This window comes from Epargyreus clarus, unplaced genomic scaffold (genome assembly GCF_041222505.1).
Source record: "Epargyreus clarus isolate Ecla_fem2 unplaced genomic scaffold, WU_Ecla_fem_2.2 ptg000026l, whole genome shotgun sequence".
Classification (NCBI taxonomy): domain Eukaryota; kingdom Metazoa; phylum Arthropoda; class Insecta; order Lepidoptera; family Hesperiidae; genus Epargyreus; species Epargyreus clarus.
The window spans coordinates 15268581-15292682 of NW_027332233.1; the positions used below are offsets into that span (position 1 = coordinate 15268581).

General features: G+C 34.9%; 1 protein-coding gene across 2 annotated transcripts in view; it reads left to right on the forward strand.

Moving 5' to 3' along the window:
* LOC140753137 (CD63 antigen) overlaps window positions 1-21929 on the forward strand; it is a 30910-nt gene extending 8981 nt beyond the window's left edge. The window contains exons 2-6 of one of the 2 annotated variants that reach the window (XM_073087542.1): window positions 14164-14352; window positions 17165-17335; window positions 17779-17994; window positions 18307-18398; window positions 20658-21929. In XM_073087542.1, the coding sequence (XP_072943643.1) occupies window positions 14164-14352; window positions 17165-17335; window positions 17779-17994; window positions 18307-18378 (648 nt within the window). In that variant the 3' untranslated portion in view covers window positions 18379-18398; window positions 20658-21929. The remainder of the gene's footprint in view (window positions 1-14163; window positions 14353-17164; window positions 17336-17778; window positions 17995-18306; window positions 18399-20657) is intronic. The other variant, XM_073087543.1, reaches the window with a different exon arrangement.
* The last annotated feature ends 2173 nt before the right edge of the window (window positions 21930-24102 follow it).

A 24102-nucleotide genomic window follows, 5' to 3' on the forward strand; every position in this document is an offset into this window, starting at 1 on the left:
CCCCAAAATTAATATTTCCCTCGCGTAGGAAATTATTACGACGCTTAAATGGTTTCGTACGTTTATTTTTTGTTGGCTCCGAAGCCTAATTAAAAGTGAATAATTTGCGTCGAAGTTGTGTGCTTTAAAGGCATAACAGCACGTTAATGATTTTGTTACCTGCATTTATTCTGAAATATTGTGGAATCCTGAATAAAAATTGAAACTACGCACACGCAGGTACAATGTCGTTTATAAATAACATGGGTAATTAAGTCTACAATGCAAGTAGAACATAATCATTTTCTGACATCTAGTCTATTATGTATAGTGGTATCGATCTGAGCTTGATAGGCGTTGAGAGCCGAGCAGAATGACAATACAATAACCATATAAACGAACGTGACCTGATTCTAATTAGATTAGCTTCCTGGCATGGTACAATAAATAACATAGTTGCTTCGCTAACGGACGCAAAAGCCCGACACATCCTGAATAACAAAGCTAGCTCGAAAGTAGTACGCTTTCCACTCGAGAAATGCACACCTTTGCTAGCTGCAAGGCACTCGACGAAAGCTGCTTAGCCGTCTGATTATGAAGGGCTCGGGATTACCATAGTTCCTCCGACTCATTGTCTGTCCTACCCCTCCCCCCAGGCCTCGTTGGGTCGTCGACCCGCGGACTTATGCAATACACGTCAATTTGAATGGGACACCTGGATTGTGTAACTGTAAATCGTGTTTCTATTTCGATTCCGCGTGTCGCTCGTTTGGTATATTTTTATGATGGAGTTGATTTATGTTGCGTGTGTGTGTCTAAGTATGTATATCGTGCTTAAGTATGTTGAGAATAAATCTGGTCTTGCAAGCGGATTTAAATTTAATGAAGAATAAGGAAAAACTTATACGCGTTTCAAGTACTGATGATAATAAAATAATCTGGGATCTATCAGCTGAAGAAGCCTTTTTTTTGTTGACGAGGTGGAAACCTTCAAAAGGTACCCGATGACTTGGGAGCGACACAGGGTTATGTGAGACTCTTACCGCACTAAAACCCCCCCGGTGGCCGTCCTCAGCGCTGTGTAGAGGACTCCGGGATCTCCAAAGGAACGCAACCGGAGACCTCTTAGCGCATTACCCCGTCGGGCTCCGCCCAGGTGAGCTTATCGCTCACTGCACCGTCTGGTGCGTACGACGGTATGCGATCACACATCGCCGTCCTTCCCGGAGCCGTTGGCCGGGCGGTTTGAGCTCCCACTCTTGCCACCCACGACCCCAGAAGCCCCCTTTTAGTCGCCTCTTACGACAGGCAGGGGATACCGTAGCCCTATACTTGTCCCGGAACTACAGGGATACAGTTGAAGTAGCCTGGAGCTTCATTTAAACGTTGCACAATGACCTACTACTGTTAGGCAAACACTCTATCGCGAATAATTTGGTTTCAATGGTGTTTTAATGAATAAATTGTGATGGTGATATAACAAGTCATGTATGCTTCGCATAAAAAATAAGACGATTTATTTAATAGCAGTAATCACTGATGGATAGGATTGCAACAAAAAATAGAGTAAGTTTATTTAATTTTGAAGTAGGTGCTCGAATAAAAGTATGAAATTCGAAATAAATTAAAAAAATCACTTCATCGTAGTCAGGGTTCAAAGATTATCTCCGCACACTACTTTATGTGTACTTTTTATATCATAAAGTATTAATATTTATAGACTGATGCCTTTTTTATCGGTGTCGTTAACATTTAGCAAACAATATGATAAATAACGTTGCATCATCGACAAAACCATATCGTATGTCATTATAAAACCTAAAGTCGTACGTGGTTTTGATCAAATGGTTAAACGTAACTTTAGTCGGCTATTTTAAGAAAATCTAGGTCGCTAGTAGAAAGGTTGGCGACCTCTGCGATGAAGGTTTTATCGCCTCTTCCAACGGGAGCGAATTGTGATTAGCATTGCGTAATTTCATGATTGTTTCTTGGAAACTATTGGCTATGCCTCCTTATCAACCGTATGGGTGCAATATTTTTATATTTGGTCTATCGCTTTCCTTCTTATTGGGTTTTTAACGTTTTTATGTTCATTGTACCGTTTTTACGTTGTACGTCTTCCTCGAGTTAGCTTGTCAAAAGTTTTTCACGAATAATAAAATATTGACACTTATAGTGAGGTATAATTTACACGCTTTAGAATCAAAAGCCTAATATACCTAAATAGATTGTACGATGACTTGTTATATAGTATATTTTATTATCATTGTAAGCTTTTAGTAAGTAGGTTAATGGACAATAAACATTGTTTCTTAAAAAGCTCATATTACATAGATTTTCCAGGATTTTCGTTCAAACTCGACTCAGCCGAAGGCAGGCTTCAAAGAATTTAATGGCCAAAAATGTTTTCCTATAAGGAGTAAATAAATATTCTGTTTCCGAAATAAGTCGGAAATCAGTGGAAAAAAGTCCCACATATCTATAAAGCCGCCCCATAAAAGGTGACGGATGTACTTTAATACGTGACTTATTATTTGTTTGAGCCCTTTAGCCCTTCGGGTTCGGGTTCCACCACTGCTACGTGTGTACGTATATATATAAATAGTATATGTCAAAGTTGAAGATCCATTGCCATCATTCTCACTCTGGCCCCATGGCAGCCATGTTTATTGGGGTCAGTGGATCAATAGTTAATGCCACGTCAATAAAATCTAATTCCATTTCCGCCTAAACGATTTGTGTTTGCTAATTACGAAAGCTAATTTGTTTTATAAGGACGTGAATTGTTACTGAATACATTTTATGATAGTTAGGCAAATAAAAAAAAAAAAGAAATACATCGGGCATGGAGAGGACAAGTGTTATGCGCGATTACCAATGGGTAGAAAATCGACAAGAAATGGGGAAACGGGATGAAAGTTTGTGCATGAAAATCTCAACATTGTCAACTTTATAGCTTTATTTGATTGACTGGCGTAGATGTTTTTTTTGGAAAATTGCATCTAATTCTTATTTAAAGAAGATAAGTTATGAATCCTTCTGAAAAACAAAGTAGCCTGTAGGCGTAAACCTGACTCGTTCAAGTTGTGAGTCATATTTACGCAACACGCATGCAAGCTGTGCAAAGGATAGCCGCTATCGTAGTGTGACAGCGTTGTGCAAACCCGGCCGGCTGTGAAATATCGCTGTGTGCATATCATTACTGTTACGTCATAAGGTAATGAGTATCTTGGCTTATATTTCACGCCCCAACATCTATAGCGTCTGTGCGTATGTGAAAGTCTCTTTGCGTATGTTTATTTTTTTATTTTTAATGTAAATCTCACTGTTCATACACGCTTCGACACCGATTTAATTTCAACTTAAAAGGTTGGTGCCGACTGTTGGCGTTATTGTCAAGATCTTTTTTTGTGATACGAGTATGCATTTTGCTTGCCTGGAGTGATAAGTCTTTTGATGAGTCTGATGATGAGAGTTTTGAGTGGTTCGATGAGTCTGGACTCATTCGTTTATCTAAATTTTGGAGAAAAAAATAAGTTATACAACTACCAGTTGCGAAATGTTACGTGTTTTGACCCATGCGTGTAATACTTTGTAACTAGGACAAGTAAATCATTTTACATCTTCAAGAATAGATTTCGTACGAACGTACCGGTTATTTAAAGACATTCATTTGTCTTGGTTTCATTTCATTGTTATTACTAAGTTTTCCATTTTGTTTTAAAGTTATTATACTGCCTAATATTTAAAAAAAAAACACGATATCAGTGAAAATAATTTTAATTATTTATGTTGAAAGTAAAATATTTGATATCCTAGAAATAGCTGGATTTACCTTACACCCACGTGTTAAGCTGCAAATATAGTAAGTATGATTTTGCATTAAGTGTCACATAAGAAAAGAATTCTCATTAATATAACAATATGTATTCCTTATAATATTTTTTCTTGGCAGATGAATTTTAATTAACCTTACAGTCATATACAGGAACAAAGATGAAGTGATGAATATTACATAGTCTTTTGTTAATGTGTGCCTCTGACACTATCTACGAATTATTGGTTGTCAGTACTTTATCGCGTTTTCGAAGTAAATAAAATTAATAAGTAAAGTATAAATAAAGTTTTCTTGTATTTTTTCGTAGGTTGTTTGATAAAACCTTTGACTGTCACATAAGATATCCTTTTATAACATAGTGTAAGGCCAACGGTAATAATTTATACAGATTAACCTGTGGGTCTTAAGACGTCTAGTTGAATGAAATGCACACGAGTGCCTTACGTATAACATATTATGAGCTTTACGAAAATATTTTAAACTTAATATAATGAATTTAATTCAATGTTGAATTCAATTGGCATCTTAAGTTAAAACTATCATTAAAAGATGCGAGTAGTGATGTCCGTTAAATTCCCACATAGCTCGAATGCTGTACCTGCTAAACAGGTTCTTGGTAAGCTACAAAAAACGTGGTCATCTCGCTTGCTTCTCCGCACGGCATGTATGGTTTTGTTATTTTTGACGTGATCACCTTTTGTGCCTACTTTGACAATCGTTGTACATTGGAACCGGTTGTTTTTAATGTATTTTTGGTATTTGAACGTCAATTCTCACGATTTATTTGTGGTACATTGAAGCCGGGAGATTGCGGTTTGATAGCGGCACCACTACCACTATTTGCCTTATAGATAGTAGTAATGTTGTCGTGAAGAGTAAGTAGTAGGTATATAATTAGACTTAGCGCTGCAACTTTCCTAAGAAACACATCTGTAATGTGACCATTTACCAGTAGGTATTAATGTTAATAAAAGCTAGAAAAAATCCTTTTGTCGAATGTCTTACTACCTACCTAATCTTAACTATTCGTATTGTAATATCATTTAGTTAATTTCCGTACATTTAATTAAAGGTGGTAAAGCCGTCTGTGGTTCGACTCCGACGACATCACTTTCTGCCTAACAACAGCAGGGTTAAGCGCTGCTGTGTTCTGGTTTGAAGAGTGTGGTAAGGAAAACATTATTTGAGGCGTTCCAGCTTAGTTCCTAAGGGTAGCGGCGCATCTGTGGCAGACCTCAGGTAGGAATCTAATCTTATCATGGGTTGATTAGGGTTGATGTCCAGAGGTAGAAGCTACTCACTATCATGATTGTCTGCAACAACAACATGGAAAAAAATAATGACTCTGTCGGGATAAGATTAAAATCAACATTTGTCTCATTGAAGTTTGTAGTTCAATGGTCATTGTGTAATTGTATCCGTGGTATCATTATCGGATCACTTCAACCGCGTTTCGTAACTTACGTGGAGATTATGCAAATCGTTACATAATGATAATGACTTCGTTATCAAGGTAGAAGTGGTCCAGTGCAATGTAAGATGAGCTTCTTATTTTTTTTTCGCGAATTACTTATTCTACAAGAGATGATGCCACCCCTAAATCTGCCCAATAACAGCAATGTAAAGCGCTGCTGAGAGGTTTAAGTTGGGGCAAGAGAGGCGTACTTATGCGGGGCAGTTTGACTAAGATAGTACACGAATCTTGGCTGATTTCAATGGGCACTGGGCAGCAGTACCACTTACCATCAAGTGAACAGCATGTTCGTTTGCTACTGCTATGTTTCCAAAAAAATAAGCTCAACACATTGACAGACATTTATTAAGTGCTTTACACCATAATGTAATTCAATTTCAACATATAAAACTAAAATAGATAGAGCAAATTGTAATGGAGTGAGAAAAGAGAGCATTTAGGGTCAATTCGTAAGAGCGCGCCAATTAAGCCTTATTGAGATTAATTAGGCAACGGTCGATTGTAAGACATGCCGGCCCACGCAGCTTAAGTGTGCTCTGCTGACGGCTCCATCCTTGTAGGTGCATTGACATATCTAGATCTATACAATATGTAAAAATTACCTAAGCTTCGCATGTCTCATTGAATATAAAAATAGTGATTCTAGTGAAGTATAGTAATTCTAGTATATTTAGATTTTTTGTCTGTCTGCTTGTCTGTATGTTTGAGATCACATTAGACCAAAATTTCCTAAATTGGATTAAATGGGTTAACAATATATTACAATCTTCTTTATTTCAATCAAACTGATCTACTCCATTAAGTTAGTACAATTTAAAATCAATATTTTTTCTAACATTGCATGACGTGTATGCATAGCGGAGATTATCACTTTACCAATGTGCTCCGTAGGCTTGATAGAGCCTTTGTACGATTAACATCATATTCTAAATCCAAGCGAACGAAGTCGCAGGCAGAGCTCATACTTATATAATTTTTAAACTATAAAAGTATGAAATGAGCGTGAATACCGCCCTTAGATATCTATAATCAACCCCTGAGGACTAACTTAGGACTCTTTTTATAAGTATCTCTTTCTCTTTAATAGCAAATTATTTTATGTCATTAGGTAAGATCATCTAATCAACCTATGTAAAATATACTTAAGATTTCACCTCCGTTTGTAGTTATAGCTGTAAAAAAACATAGCATCATTTAAATCTCTTAAAAGAAGCCGCAAGCGTCTAGTCTTAAGTGTAGTCTAGACTTTGAGTGTAGACGTCTGGTCTCAAATTACATGCCGTACAAACGTTTAAAACACCTTGTCTTGTGAGAAGGGTTTGGGGTGAGGTCTGACATCTCAGGAAAACCCGCGCCTTAATATTTTACCTAAATGTCGGCCCCGTTTTTATTTATACGATTTTCCTGATACGTAACTATATTTTTCAGTTTTTGTGTTAGTGAAATGGTTACATCATCTGTGTGACGCAGCGGATGCCACTAGTTTGCAGACGGTTCGGGGTTCGATTCTGGTCCTGTAGAAATTGAACTTATTCGTGGTATGAAAATTGTAAATTCCAATATGTCAGTCCAATTCTGGTATTTAATTAAACACATTATAATTGTGTCGTCGGTATCGTTCCCTTCAAAAACAGCGTGGCATCCAGAATTTTACAAACTTTAATGGAATAATACAAGGTTTCGGTAACATTGAGGTAAAATAAACAAGGATGAAGGATAGGTATCCTTCATCCTTGAAGAAGAGAATCCCGTAGAAGTAGGTACTTCTACGGGTATTTCCATGCAAGAGAAATTTCCTGTACAATGTAGATAGTACTTTACAATAATTGTCTATGATACTATCAATTATACTACAATACAAACTAATGGTTTCATAACTGTTAATCATTTACTTTCAGCTTAAATCGTGATATTTTCTACTATTCCCAACTAGACAGAACACCCGTATCGCAACCAAATTTTTGTACTTGCGATACGGGTGCATAATAGCCGTTTGTAATTAATATCTGTTGCTGTCGGAGAATACTCGATTGGGTTGACGGTTTGACAGAAAATTAAAAGTTAATTATTTATAGTGCAACACTAAAAAATGTGTTTCGGTCCTCAGACACGTTACTTTTATTTTCATCAACGATTCGTGTTGGCAATTACATCGATGCTTCATCACGTTTGACGACTTTCTGCGTTCGGCGGCGGTATAAAAATCGCGTGTTTTCGCAATTGCTTCAATGCATTGCGTTTTTCGCGTTCAGTTGCTACGTCGAGCGTCCAAAAGTAGCTGCGATCGGCGCTCAAACGTTATGAGTGGAGCGTCTGATCGCTGCATTTATTTTACGATAAGCAGCTAAATCGTCGATCGCCGATGCTAAAAGGAGAATATCTGTTGGGGCTCTGAATTAATTGACTGTAGGAACATACCACATCTAGTTCTATCTTCTATCTTTCTCCCAGTTGAAATAAATCCAAGGATTCTAAAAGGTGCGATGACCGATCGACCTATGCTGGTTAAAAACATCAACTGCTTCAATACTATGTTTTTGATTTCGCTACGAGATTCTGGCGTTTATTAATAGCTGGTTCAGCGCACCCGCCGACCAGACGCTTATAAAACAACGTATTCCACTGTAAATGATATTCGCAAGATTTGCGCACACAAAAAATACTGCCAAGGTTAAGTGATTTAAGATTTGAGTCACGGCCGTATCACCGATTTGTGACATTCTGTGTTTATTATAATAATGCGTACTGACGACTTTTTACTTAGTCATTTTTATTTATAACGTAATACGTAACGTTATGTAAGTATTTAACATGTATTTAACATAAGCTATAAAGTCCTCTTGCGTCGAATTTCAGTCTATATCAGCTTGGCTGTTTCTAGAATTACCCAGTACAAACGGATATACATTTTATGATATGATACTGTATTTTGTTATCGTGTAAAAATGCTTTATTTTTTAAATTATTTTTGTTAATAGCGGATGTTTTGTATCCTACAAACAATGCAATCTTTGTATAGAGCTTACAATTTTACATTAATAGACGTTATCATTTAAAACAAGTTTATACTTGGTAAATACCTCTTCTGTAAGTATATTTATATAGTAATAAAATATCTGTACTATAACTACATACATATGTAAGTATTTACGAACATGATTACCAGAATTCTGTATTTGTTAAATCCTATTTGTAATAAAATTCCCTTTCACGGTAATCAACCTGAATTCAAAGACTGATTTTCGGAATCGGAACAATATTTTTCCAACAGAATTCCTTCGTTAATGGTCATAGTGACGCTACGATCCCTTCTTGGAACTTTAGATAATGGTTTCGATATCATTCGGTACGCAGCTTTGTATTATCGATTGTTGTGTTGATGATGATTGATGTGTTGTTCATTAAACATTTCATTTTATTATAATTAATAACAGTACGCATATAAAACGAGTTTGAGTGGGTAAAGTAATTATAATTTGTTTAATGTTATAAATGATGATTAATTTTATTGTTGCATCACCGGTGTCTCAGTCGTATTTTAACCAATTTCCCAAGCGGAAACAGGTATCTATTTATACCATAAGAAATGTTTATAGGTAAGGGTATCTAACACTAGACGCAATTTGGCAAATTTTCACATTTATTGAAACCGCGTTAAAAATAAATAACGCGGGTGAAACCATGGGGCACAGCTAGTTCTAAAATATAAGTAGCCTAAGTTACTCCTTATTACATCAGCTACCTGCAAATAAAAGTCCCGTAAAAATCGGTTTAGCCATTTCAGAGATTAGCCAGAACAAACAGACAGACAGACAAAAATTGCAAAAAATGTTATTTTGGTCTATGTACCATATGTATATTCATATGCATGTAGTAAACAGCGAATATTTCAATATTAAAAACAGACATTCCAATTTTATTTATATGTATAGATATGTACAGGCGAACTATACCTACAATATCTTGTTACAATCCCAGTGGAGATAATATTGAGCCTTTGTTTACAATGAATTCAATTGTTATTGTAAACATAATACAAGATTACCACTATTTGCATACAGTCGTGTTAACGCTATGTAATTACACTAGCGTTGATTGTCGTCTGTATTGTTAGCTCGCCTTGTTTACGAATTAGATTTACACATTCACGAATTAATCTTTGATAAGAAGTTTCCTTTAGATACTTACTAAAGTATTTTTTTACAATCCCACAATCATATGAGAATACCTTGGCGTATAGGGACTGTCTGAAATTGAATCCACATCTAGATCTTGGTAAACTGGTAGGTATGCTTAACACTGTACCACTTAGGTTTTCATTAATTTATGTAAGTGTAATTTTTGATAATATCCTGATGTGGGGGCACGGCAGTGTCCCGCCAAGTCGAGCAATTATTATCATATAATTACGATTAAACGAAAGTAGGATCTATATTTAGTAGACTAAGATAAAAATTCAATAGTGTGTCAAGTCTACAAATTCATAATTTTTCAGCGCGGTGGCCTAATTACAACTTTTAATATCGTAAAAGAATTTAATCATTTTGGGCTATGGTAGCCATTGATTACATTTTTATTGTACAAATGTTCATATACGTAATATGAGTCTTTTGATTAAGTATGACACTTGCGTTAAAATTACTTATTGTTGTAAGCAAAGTCAGTTAAACAACAATGCAAGAATAATTATGCTGACATTAAAATATTACAGGTGATAAAACTTGGAAACAATTACGTACTATAATCGGCCATTGATTACACCGGCAAAACCAGTCATGTATCATGTAATGCGATATTAATAGATTCCTCCTAGTTGACCCGTTAATTGGCAATTAGTGACAGAACAGTGATTAGGTCTAGGATGCAAGATACGGAACTGACCTACTTTAATGATTGATATTGAGTTATTGAGCATATTCTATGGAAATACGATTTAGTCTATAAAGGGTTTAAGGAATAAAGGAAAATAAAGGGTTACTCACACTACTGTCACATTTAACTATAATATTGAAATATCTGATGGTAAGTGCCTACAGACGCCCTGGACATCTGTAATAGACCTCATATAAGATTAGATTCCCAATTAAGGTTGGCCACAGATGAGTTGCTACTTGGTACTCCAGAGGACTGGGAGGAAGTAGGAACATCTACATCCTACAACCCGCAACACAGCAGCGCTTAACACTAATGTTATTAGGCAGAGGTAGGAATCACAGAATGACATCTTTCAATAATGATATATTGTCGTGATAAATAAATATTTTGCACAGAGGGAGTGACTACACAATAACGATTTCGTCCTACTATCTACAGACGTCGACCTGTGGTAACCTAGATTCAGAAATACTTAGGTTATCGTAACAGGGTTGGAGTTTATTTCAGTCAAGGTTATTAAACAGATTGTGTGTGGAAAGTTGTTTTAGTTTGTAGAAGATTACTTTTTTTTATTACAACAGAAAGTAAGTGTAGTATCCTATGCGCCATTATATAGAAGATTACGTTTTGTTGTTATATAACTATTTCTGAAGGTTAAATTTGTAAATTATTAGTATTTATACAAAATAGCTTAAGGGAAAGCATTAAAAAATCGTTTATGTCAAACGTAGGTATAGTAAAAATTACCCGAGTGGTCTAACGGCTATAATATCGGTTTAAAATTCAAAAGAATCCGGGTTCTGCTTCCGATTAAGCAGACAAGCTAAATTATGATTTTGTTCTGGTCTGGGTATTCAAGCGAATTTGACTTAATTATAATCAGATCCACAAGGAACCATACGGTAAAACTATAAGTGTGGAAAGTGTTATTTAAAAATGCACTTGTAACTATTATACAAATGTACTTGCTACTTCGAAGCATAAGTTTAAGGCAAAGTACATTGCATAACGTGATTGACCTCAATGCATGGTAAATGTCATGTGGTCGGACCCAATGCACAATCGAGACCGCACGTCGTTTACGGCTTATGGTTGGCAGCTACGTAATAACACTTGGCTGACTGTGACTTAAAAGAGCAGCGGCATAGGAACTACATAAATATTGATGAATAATCTGTCTCTCAAAAAAGCTGCAAAAGTGTTTTTCTTCAGCCGGCGTTGCATTGGCGACTCCCCTTGCCCATAGGCGACCGTGATTCCTTTCCATCTGGTAGCCCGTCTGCCTTCTCGCTAGGTTTAATTAAAACGAACGAAAAAAACCTGACTGCTTAAAAATATTTAACAGAAAAGGGAAGAAGGAAGCCTATGTTTATAGTATCAGTTTATAACCGGGGTATATATTTGCGGGGGTTAAAAACTAATCATATAAACTTGCGAGTGAAGTCACGGTAGAAGCTAGTATCCGCTAACTGGTCCCTTGTGGGCCGAGTTCCGTTACGATATGGGGGTATGAGGTCATTGCTGTGGTTATCGCGCCCTGTCTGCTACCGATTAATCACACTAATATAATGTACCTACAGATCGGTTGTTACTAACCCTCTCTTTTTTGTTAGTAACATGAGGTTATACTGCCAAATCTACTCGCTACCTAGTAAGCCATGCGACTATGTTAACTGAAACTGTTTATGTATTAAGGCGTTCCAACTTGGTTTAAAAATACCTAAAGCAATAGGTGTTTTTAATAAATTTGAAGTAGAAAACAAAATAGTCCTCCTGGTCGTAGTTGGTAGTGGTCATTGCACCCTTCAAAAGTCTGTAATGAATCTCAAATAGAATTTAAGTCCTGTCCAAGTCATACATTCGACATCATCCTCTGTCCTCTGTGTTCTCTTTTACCACACCCTTCAACCCTGAACAGCAGCGCTTGTCACTGCGCTTTAAAAAAAAATAAGTGGTAAATTTTGGAACGCAAGATCCTCTACTTTCAAACTTAATGTATGATGCAATATATTAAACAATAGATTGAGTTAATCAAGTGCAGTATGGCATTGTAACTTTAATTACATGCCAGTCTGATAAAAACACAATGAACCCCATAATAAAGCTGTTTCAGCTCCAGTTTCATGTTTGTCCTGATTTCTTCTACAAATATGTGTAATCACGTTGAAGTCCACTCGACTCGTATCGTGACATCATTATCACCGACAACGGTGTTAATTGAGTCATTTATCATGTTCATTTAATGCCTGTTTCTTATTTGTACACATTTTTGTTAAATGTTTTTCTTTTATGAAAATTAAATTCAGTATATGTGATGGTGGTTATTGCTGCCCATAAAGATCTGTAAGGAACTTTATCTAGAAGAGATGTCCTACCTGAGGTTAGCTCTAGATGCGTTTCTTTGACGGAGGACTGAGTTGGAACCCCAAGTATAAGTCTCTCTCCCTTGTAAATCAGAAACGTTGTGGCCGTGATGCCTGCGCAGTCGACCATATAATTGTAGACATTTTGGAATATTCTTTATTGAAATACTTTATTCTCTCAATGCAGTTGCATCTGCGCATTATGCAATGCAAATGCAATGTGTTAAATGTATGTCGGTATTGTGTGTATATCGCTTTATGAACTAACGACATTGGGTGCACATCTGCTACCCATCATGTGTGCATTGCTCGTACCACAGGTTAGCGATCAGATAGAAATGACATTGGTTAAGGTACACGATTCGTATCAACGTGTTTAAAAAGATTGATGTACAAATCAGTAATTCTGTGGCAGAATAATGTATTTAAACGGTTTTTTTAACATACATACCTACTCCTGTAGGACTACCATGAGTTTACAAAAGTATTACTCGCTAGCGACTGCGTAAAATAAATGTATGAAAAATTGTACAGCGCCTCTGGTGGTTACTCGTAGAACTAAAATCCGTAGTGACGTAACTCGATACGTAAAAAACCTATCGAAATCAAATCGCTAGCGAATGTCATTATGATCTATTGCCATACAAATTCGGTCCCATGAGTCATTAATTTGACAGACGTTGTCAAGAAATACCGTAACGATAGTAGTTATGTTATTCACTAGCAAAATGACAATAGTTTTCTATTTACCATTTCTATAGTGGCGTTTCTATGCCAACTCATGGTAATGCTACTGTTTTGTACAAACAAGTTTACTACGTATTCAATGAATAAAGGAGTTGTTATTTATATTTTTTGGGAATTTCGGGAATTAACTTCTCTTCTATTCTTTTCTATCTTACAACTATAACAGATATTGCTAGTTCTCTCTTTTCTGTACCTCCGTATAAAGAACAAATTTCTAGTATCTCTGGTATTAAAAGTTCCTTTAATTGCTAGTTATGATATTATGAATCACCAGACGAATACTAAGTACAGTTTATTTTTATACATTAGTAGTATCTACTCTTAATGCCCAATTAAAGTAATTAATTGTAAAAGGATATGTGTTATCACAATAATGTCGGCATGTCAGATAAAGGTCATGCTGACAAATAGGATGATTATTTTAACTCTAATCTCAGTTTGTAACTAAAATAATATCATATCCGTACATAGTACAACTATAACATCCGTCATTCGGGAATTCTAGAGAAGCTAGGGTTTATACTGGGTCCGTTTTCGTGTCACTTATCACACAGGAAATTCTAATGAAACTATGCATGTCTTAGGTACATTTAAACAATCTATAGTTAATAATAAGGTTGTTATTCGACTTATTTTTTATCAAGAAACTGTTGCTCATTTATTTTTTATTCGTACTAAAATTTAATTTAAAGTTTAGTGACTTCCTGTTTCATTTTAATTAATCATAAGGCACTCGTACTCAAAATAATTGGCAAAGTGTGAGGCGAACTCGCACATGGAAGGTTCTGGTACCACCAAAATGTTATTTACGTAATATTTTTAGTATTTGATATCATAGTTCCTATTACGGTGAATAACAATTATTAATAAAACCGTTTTGTTTACAGCTCTTCGGTGTGGCGATGATCGCCCTGGGTATCGCAGTGCATCTCAACTGGGCGGTGATCAAGGATGAGCTGAAGGGCCACCTGACGGTAGCGCCGTGGGTCTTCATCATCATCGGTGCCGTGATGTTCATCATCGCATTCTTCGGATGCTGTGGAGCCATACGCGAAAGTCACTGCATGGTGGTCACAGTAAGTATTTATGTATATTAGCAGCAAAATAATTATGGAAAAGACATGGTAGTGTTTTTGTTTTTATATTTTTGTTTTTCATTTTTGTATATATGTAAATTTTGTAAATAAGTTGTTTTATATTTATAGTTTAATTTATTTCTTTTAATTTTCTGTAAGTTTAATTATAATTGTAAATATTTTTCAGTTAATATAATAAATAAATTTTACTTTTAATGTTTTGGAAAAGACATAAGATATTTAAATAGCAAAAACAGCGGTAATAGTTAAGGAATAAATCGTAAGTAAAACATGCACGACTGAAAGTTCATACAAAACAGTTCAAGTGTATGTGAATTCTACCAATACGTACTTGGTATTGGCCAACGCGGTGGACTCTGGTCTAAATCCTCTCACTCTTAAGAGAAAACCTGTGCCCGGATGTGGAAAAATAATGGGGTGATGGCAACATAAAGCAATGAGCGTAGCAGTAACGTACTTTATATTTTTAATAACAAAACCTTATAAAACAAAAGTTTGGTTAACAAGTAGGTACCTATGCGTCAAAAATGTTTTCAAATTATCTTAACAATTTTCAAAATTGAGTTCATATAGCAGGGTTTATAATGTCATTTTTGACATAGGTTTCCTCTCAAAGTACTAGCTATACTCGTACTGACAGGAGTTTCTTCTCCAGTCGTCTTCTACGATTTGCAACTTAAGTATGAAAATATTTAATCTTACGAAATGAATCCATATTCTTAAGAAAAAAATTTAAAAGCCACAACCCCAAACGCTAATCGTCTCAAATTGCACGAGCAAATAACATCGGAACGTGAAAGTATTTCCAAATAGACGCATTCGTACAACAATAAGACGCATTCTGGTAACGAGCGTCGCAAGAATTCCCATTGTTAACCCAACAGGGTCGCTCTCTCTAGCGAAAGAGGTACAGTACATGTAAGCAACGCCTTACAATTTCACTGCACTGCCCAGTCCAGTTCACACTTGGTTTTAAACCATTGACCTAGAGACTCTATTTTATATCATACCAGCAAACGTTGTGTTACCATATAAATAAAAAAATGTTAAGGGTTAACAACCCTTATCACTTAGGGGTATAAAAAATAGATGCTGATTCTCAGACCTACTGAATATGCATATAAAATTTGTAAAAAATCGGCAAAGCCGATTCCGAGGAGTGTGGTAACTAACATTGTGACACGAGATTTTATATATAATATTTTCCTGGCTATAATTATGGAGCAATGAATAACAAAATATTACATTTAAAAAGTGTTATCCCTAAATTAAGTTGCTGAAAAATCCGGCTCAGAAGTTTGGTGTTTATAAAGACCGCTAGATGGCGCTACCAGTTCTCTGAATCACGCTAACGACTGTTCGCCGGAGCTTGTATAAAAGGTTTTCGAAGAATTTCAAGCACTATAATATAAACAACACCGATGATATATATATTATGTCAACATTGAATAGTATGTAATTGTATTTTTGGACAGACGATATCTTGATTATATTTCGGCATAAGAACCGTCTGAATCGATTTAATTAATTGTAGCAAATGGTTGGAAAATTGAAATACTGAAATAGATCAGTGTCCAGTCCAGTAGCAATAGCAAATAGATAAATCTTTTATTTTATTAGCCTATATCAGCGTGACCTATGTCAGTATTGTCAGTATCATTCCTAAACATAGATTATGCAAGACCACATTTTGAATCTCACAGAAAAAAAGTTCAAACATGTCGTTAAACAAACGCTATGTAAAAAAGCATACTATAAACTAAGTGATTATTTGACTGACAAAACGGTGTGGTCTGAAGTAGTTCCAGCTCCACATGTACCATTAGGTTAAGTTTAACATTGTAAAATCGATTTTTTTAAAAGATGTGTGTTATGGAGTTTCTTTCGCCGCTTCTTCTCCATAACGAAACACCTTGTGAAGTGGTGGTAGTTTGACATTCAAAAAGTGCTCTGTAAAGAACCTATTTTGAATAAAAAAAAATGATTTGATTTGATTTGAGTATAGGTTTTAACTCTTCACATTGGCTTACCGTTCTCCATTAGATCTAAAGAAAGCCTCGGCCCACTGACTCCTTTTCGGACCACGTTCGTCACACGTGTTTGTACAAGCAATTCGAGATGTTTATATACGTGATTCTCGGTCGCTGAGGGCGGAAATAGCGTGCGCTAAAAACTCCACAACTCGACCCTTTTCTATCAACAAACGTGTGTTTGATCTCCTAAACTGTTAGTTTTGTAGTTGGTTGCCTATCGCCGGTAATTGATGATTTTTGCCTTTTTTTATTGGAATTTTGTCGGAGAGGAATTTTATCTCATAGCCCACTGCGCGGGTTAAATGAGAATTGATAGTGAAAATTGAATTCTAATAAGCACATAACTTGAAAAACAAGATTTGCGTGTATGGGGTTTGTACCTCGGACACTCCACTTGAGTGCAGAGTTTCTAACCACTAAAGTTATAATGTGTACGTTTACGTATTATGTGTAAGTTTATGGAATCTCCACTTCGGGGGATAGATTATACTCTCCCAATGTGGATTGGCAGAGGGATTATGGGTTAATGGCCTACCAATCCTGGATATTTTCCAAACATCCAAGTCTAAATCGTATAATGGCAGGTCCATTAAACCATGAAAGCAAGGGAGCCCGCATAAAACTTTACCACCAGCGGTCATCCATTCACCTGCTGACCGCGCTTGAATCCTTAAGATGAACCTGGCTGTGCGCTTTCCATTCTACTGTGTATTGTCTACAAAACATTGTCTACAAAATCTTAACTATTTCTCTTCCAGTACGCGATCTTCCTGCTGGTGATCATCATCGTGCAAGTGGTTATCGCCGTGCTGATGTTCACGTACGCCGACACGATCCGGGACGCGCTGGTCAAGTCCGTTGAGACGCTGTACGACAAGCGCACGCAGGACAAGGTCACCGAGGAACTTTTCGCCAGTATTGAGACTCAGGTATGATGGTAGCAATTTGCAACGTAATAAAGAAACGAAAAAAGTATTAATCAAAGTGGGGTTGACTACAAATATTTATAGGCGCCAAAAGCTGTTGCTGTTGGTAGCCTGCTTAGTGAAGTTGGTTTGGTTGAAGAACCCTCGGTTTGACTGGCACTGCACACCTATTTCTGCCTAATAACAACAGCTTCAAGCGCTGCTGTATTTTGGTTAGAAGGATGAGGTAAGGGATTATTAGATTCTTATCCAAGGTATTCCAACTTGGTGTTCAGGGGTAGCAACGTATCTATTGTCAACTTCATTTAGGAGTTTAATTTTATCTGGGGTTAGTTACAGATGTCTATGGGCGGCAGTAGGCCCATACCATCAGGTGGACTGCGTGCTCATTTGTTACTTAAATATAATGAAAAGATATTTTATTTATTCATAACCTACCCTTACAGCTGGAGTGCTGCGGCAAGAACAGCCCCGCTGACTACGGCATCCTCACGCCACCGAAGTCGTGCTGCACGTCGATGGGCACCGTGGGCAACCTGCTGGGCAAGACCTGCACCTTCGCCGACGCCAACACCACTGGATGCGGCCCACGCGTGGGCGGAGTGTACGACAAGTGGAGCAAGGCGATCGCTGGAGTTGCTATCGGTGTTGCTTGTATTGAGGTGAGATTGGATTTTTTCCGTTTTTATGTAGGAAGATATAGAAATAGAAATTTGGCGCGGACTCTACCTTGAAACTTTTGTTACAAGTCTGGTCAAGATTGAGTTGTTTCCAAGATTGACTCATAAAGAAAAACGAACCAAAGAATTTCTTTATTTTTTGTAAAATGCAAATTGTAAATTCAACATCATGGGTACAATTGATTCATTGCCCATTGAGAATATATTCACTATAATTATCTAGCATGAAAATAGTCATTTGTAATAAGTATTGAATTAAATACAATGGATAAACGAAATCTTTTCTATTTCCAGGTCGTCGGAGCCCTGTTCGCACTTTGCCTCGCCAATTCCATAAGAAACATGGACAGAAGGTCACGCTACTAATATTTTGTACATTACAACTGGTACCTATGAACACAATTTTTTGGTTTTACTTATTGGCTACTTGCGAGCGGGCTGTGTTCACTGCATGGCGTTTCGGTTCATTTTTATACATAAACCTTTGTGTTTTGAATTTCACTTGATTTTGGTTGCTTTCTTTTGTTTCCCACTGCTGGGCACGGGTATCTCCCCTCTGGGATAAGCCTGTAGCTTATTGCACATTGCCCCAATGTAAATTGATGGAGGGATTTGCAATTTTTTATTTTTAACCTTTAGCGCAAAAATAAATATTATTAAGTTTATTAGCTGTCTTTGGACTAATACAATATATGCGACGAATACATATATATTTGGGAAATTGATTAAAAATATTATTCTTGTGTCGTGACAAAATTTAATTCTTAACTTATAAAGTGAGAACAATTATTACAATGTACCTACATAAGCCAACAAAAAATAATCAGAAATGAATTTTAATTAAAAAAATATATTTACATTGTGTTGTTTTATCAAGTGGAATTCAATACACAATTAAATGCATTTTGTATGTTTCGGACTGTGTCTGGGTTATATTGTGTGTGAATAGCTTTTAATAATACATTTATGGTGAGTACATTTCATATTGAGCAAATTTATTTAGGTTGTTTAAAACATGTTTTTACCACATGCTTACTTTTGAAATTTAAATACCCAAAGTATTTTTCAATTCAATATTAATTGCCGATATAATTTGTAAGCAATGAAGTAATGGCCTAATATTTATGCTCATTATTTAGTAATTAAATTATCAACAGACGGACAGTCCACTCACTTTTTTTTCAAAAAATAACTTCTAGACATTATCTAGATTGTTTCCCTCATAACCACCGTAACAGGGTTTTGCCTTGTGAGGTGATCATCAAATTTTATGGCCATTAGTTAAGAGGGTCATTAATTCCTATTCGATTACTCTTTGTACTTGTGAATTTTGTTGACAAGTATATATTCTGAAATAACTAATAATTTAATTTATAAAAATATAATATAATATTATAGTTAAACCTTTTTATGTCTACCTTTCGTAATGCTACTATACATATTACAAACTGTTCTTATAGGAAACTTTCATTATTTTGGAAACACTCAATTTTATGTTTCATGGGTTCTGGTGAAGGGCTTGAGCTGGACTACTGCCTAATGCCTTTTATTAAAATATAATAACCTTAAGATTTTTCGTGTTTTGATCGTCTGTTGTTTTGGTATTTGGTATTATACACTTAGTGATAAATAACACGCTTGTACTTGGAAAGAGATCTGTTTACTATATTTTCTATAGTACCAAACAATTTGCCAGTAGAATACTGTAACATAAATGTAGTAAACAGATCCATCAACGGCTTATTAACAAATATTTGTGCGCAATTAACATATTAATAAAAATGAAGTTAAATTGTGAAATGTAAGAGACATGTAATGTAGAGTTTATAAAATATATTAATATAAATAGAGTTAAATAGCACAAATTGTGTGAAATTTTATAAAGAAAAAGTAAATATTTAGCGGAGTGATTACATATTATTACGTGCCAAAGAAAGAAAGAAAAAAATTTAGTAATCTTGTCTATGGTCAACGGATAAGTAATAAGTTGGGATTGTTATTAAATTTAAAATGAGGCACTTTACTATAATTAAAATTATATGTAGTATATTTAAATATTATTTTCGGCATAAAATCTAAGAGCTCTCATCTAAATCTAGCTTATGGTGTTTCGAGCTACTTTGTAATTTTCAAATAAAGGATGAATGTGACGTTGTTGTTTTTTTAATCACAGTAGATTAGAAACACCCATTTTTGCATAATTTGGTATATTTCTCTGGGTTGCCACGTTTTGTTTTAAATACGGAAATGGTAAGTTTGTTTCTTTTGTGACGTACTAATTGCATGCATATTTTGTTTGTGTTAAAACAATTTACGAACAATATTGGGAAGGAAATAAAAAGTAAATGATTTTTAAGTAAATTCAGTTTCATATTAGTAGATACGATATAAAAAAATACTTATTAATGAAGTTAGGAGTCCGTGGCAAGTATTGTTATGTGTACTTAAAGCATGATTTTTGTGGAAGTATTTTAATCAAATAGTCTGGTTTACGTGGTATGTCATGTTAGGTGTGAAAATAACGTCATTGTGTTTAATTCTCACGACGGTACCAGTACTTAGTATAAAATAAATTAAAAATCAACTTCGTAGTCACGAAGTAAGTGACACTGTTAATAATTTTTCATTGTATTTTCAAATTTCAGGTACGCCTAAAACGAGACATCACGAAATCTAATCGAATAAGAAATTTGAACAGGAAAATATAGAACGACACAACATACCATATTATATTATATTTTAATTATGTACAAGTTATGTAATTTAAGGTTTAGTTCGACCTAGATGCCCCACCTCTTGACATAAGTTTGTTTCGAAACAGGGTCGTCTTACGCCATGTAAGGGCCTGTGTTTACTCGAATATTGGGGCTTGTTTCAAAGCCAGAACTCTATAAGAAACATTAAAGCACAAATTAACATTTTACTATCAGCTACTTGTAAGAAACGAAAAATACCAATAGATTCTTCAGCGATTAAGACATTTAGAGCGCTTACAGACATCGTATTTTGCAAGGGTCGGCAAACGACCTACATAACGTACTAGCAAGTATGCAATTGTATAATGCTACATGTATTTTGTTATCGAACGCCCGACAGTTTCAAACGCCGTTAAATTCACTCCTGCTTTGTATTTTAAAATTCTTACATTTGGATTTAAAGCTTTCCGCTAGAAATCAAGAAGGTTTTATCCAGTATAAAGAACAAGAGTTCTAAACACTCACACCTTATTCCGTATAAAGAAACCGTTGGTTTAATCAAAGGGGCAAAGGGCTATCCAGACAATACAGGATAGGACCTTACGTTGGGTAAAGGCGGCACTGGCTGTTACCTTACAAACTCTATTCTTGAAAATAAATGGGTTCCAAGAAACGTGAGTTTATTTAAAGTAATACTTTTCATGCACCCAATACTGATTGGGTATTAAAAAAAAGAAGATCGAATATTGATTTAAGGTTAATTCTTATTTCTTACATTTTTTTAAAGTTGACATCGGGCAAGTAGAGATATTTGGCGAGTTTTTTTAGTTTAGTTTGTAATTTCTTTTTGTTACACAAACTTATTGATTAAATACAAAACTATAAGTATTGTTAAGTTAGTTAAGCTACTGTTTGTAATGTTACAATATAAAAAATTGAAATTATATAAAGTATTTTCTTAATTCAATGTTGTAATAATTCTACGTCCAATTTACAATTTATTATGATATAAAAAATGTTAAAATTTGTATGCATTTCTATAAAATGTGATTTATCTAAGTGTTTCACTCAATGTATATAGTTACTGATGTATCGGGAGCAAATGTCTGTTTATTACTGTATTTTGAATCTCTTGTGCATTTCCGATGAAACTGCTTTTGTGAATGATCTATAATTATATTATTATTGTATGGCAAATATTAAATTTTCGACCGACTCTAACCAGGCGTTTTATTTAAAACCTTATAAATCAGTACATTTTTATATCAAAATTAATAATTATGTTTCAAAATATTATTTGATTTTACTCAATCTTAAACTACGATATAATGTTGTATTATATAATATTCATAAACCATAATCTTTATGAGAGATGAAAATATGTAACTTTGACTACTAGTCAATAAAAAATAAGTTCTATGAAAATCTCTAAATCACCTCTAGCCCAAATATTATTTTTATCCTTTATATGCGTCGCTGGACATAAGGCTGTCAACAAAAATGGGCGGGCCTAGAAAAAACTCCCACACACTCCAAAAATAGGAGGAGGTGAAAAATATGTTATTCATTATTCAAAAACCAGCATTTGCAGCCGCTATGGCATTGTGCCAGGTCGTAATTACAGCTTAATTTTTTTCTACTACTGCCTAATGCCTTTTATTAAAATGTAATAACCTTCGATTTTTCGTGTTTTGATCGTCTGTCGATTTGGTATTATACACTTAGTGATAAATAACACGCTTGTACTTGGAAAGAGATCTGTTTACTATATTTTCTATAGTACCAAACAATTTGCCAGTAGAATACTGTAACATAAATGTAGTAAACAGATCCATCAACGGCTTATTAACAAATATTTGTGCGCAATTAACATATTAATAAAAATGAAGTTAAATTGTGAAATGTAAGAGACATGTAATGTAGAGTTTATAAAATATATTAATATAAATAGAGTTAAATAGCACAAATTGTGTGAAATTTTATAAAGAAAAAGTAAATATTTAGCGGAGTGATTACATATTATTACGTGCCAAAGAAAGAAAGAAAAAATGTAGTAATCTTGTCTATGGTCAACGGATAAGTAATAAGTTGGGATTGTTATTTAATTTAAAATGAGGCACACTATAATTAAAATTATATGTAGCATATTTAAATATTATTTTCGGCATAAAATCTAAGAGCTCGCATCTAAATCTAGCTTATGGTGTTTCGAGCTACTTTGTAATTTTCAAATAAAGGATGAATGTGACGTTGTTGTTTTTTTAATCACAGTAGATTAGAAACACCCATTTTTGCATAATTTGGTATATTTCTCTGGGTTGCCACGTTTTGTTTTAAATACGGAAATGGTAAGTTTGTTTCTTTTGTGACGTACTAATTGCATGCATATTTTGTTTGTGTTAAAACAATTTACGAACAATATTGGGAAGGAAATAAAAAATAAATGATTTTTAAGTAAATTCAGTTTCATATTAGTAGATACGATATAAAAAAATACTTATTAATAAAGTTAGGAGTCCGTGGCAAGTATTGTTATGTGTACTTAAAGCATGATTTTTGTGGAAGTATTTTAATCAAATAGTCTGGTTTACGTGGTATGTCATGTTAGGTGTGAAAATAACGTCATTGTGTTTAATTCTCACGACGGTACCAGTACTTAGTATAAAATAAATTAAAAATCAACTTCGTAGTCACGAAGTAAGTGACACTGTTAATAATTTTTCATTGTATTTTCAAATTTCAGGTACGCCTAAAACGAGACATCACGAAATCTAATCGAATAAGAAATTTGAACAGGAAAATATAGAACGACACAACATACCATATTATATTATATTTTAATTATGTACAAGTTATGTAATTTAAGGTTTAGTTCGACCTAGATGCCCCACCTCTTGACATAAGTTTGTTTCGAAACAGGGTCGTCTTACGCCATGTAAGGGCCTGTGTTTACTCGAATATTGGGGCTTGTTTCAAAGCCAGAACTCTATAAGAAACATTAAAGCACAAATTAACATTTTACTATCAGCTACTTGTAAGAAACGAAAAATACCAATAGATTCTTCAGCGATTAAGACATTTAGAGCGCTTACAGACATCGTATTTTGCAAGGGTCGGCAAACGACCTACATAACGTACTAGCAAGTATGCAATTGTATAATGCTACATGTATTTTGTTATCGAACGCCCGACAGTTTCAAACGCCGTTAAATTCACTCCTGCTTTGTATTTTAAAATTCTTACATTTGGATTTAAAGCTTTCCGCTAGAAATCAAGAAGGTTTTATCCAGTATCAAGAACAAGAGTTTTAAACACTCACACCTTATTCCGTATAAAAAAACCGTTGGTTTAATCAAAGGGGCAAAGGGCTATCCAGACAATACAGGATAGGACC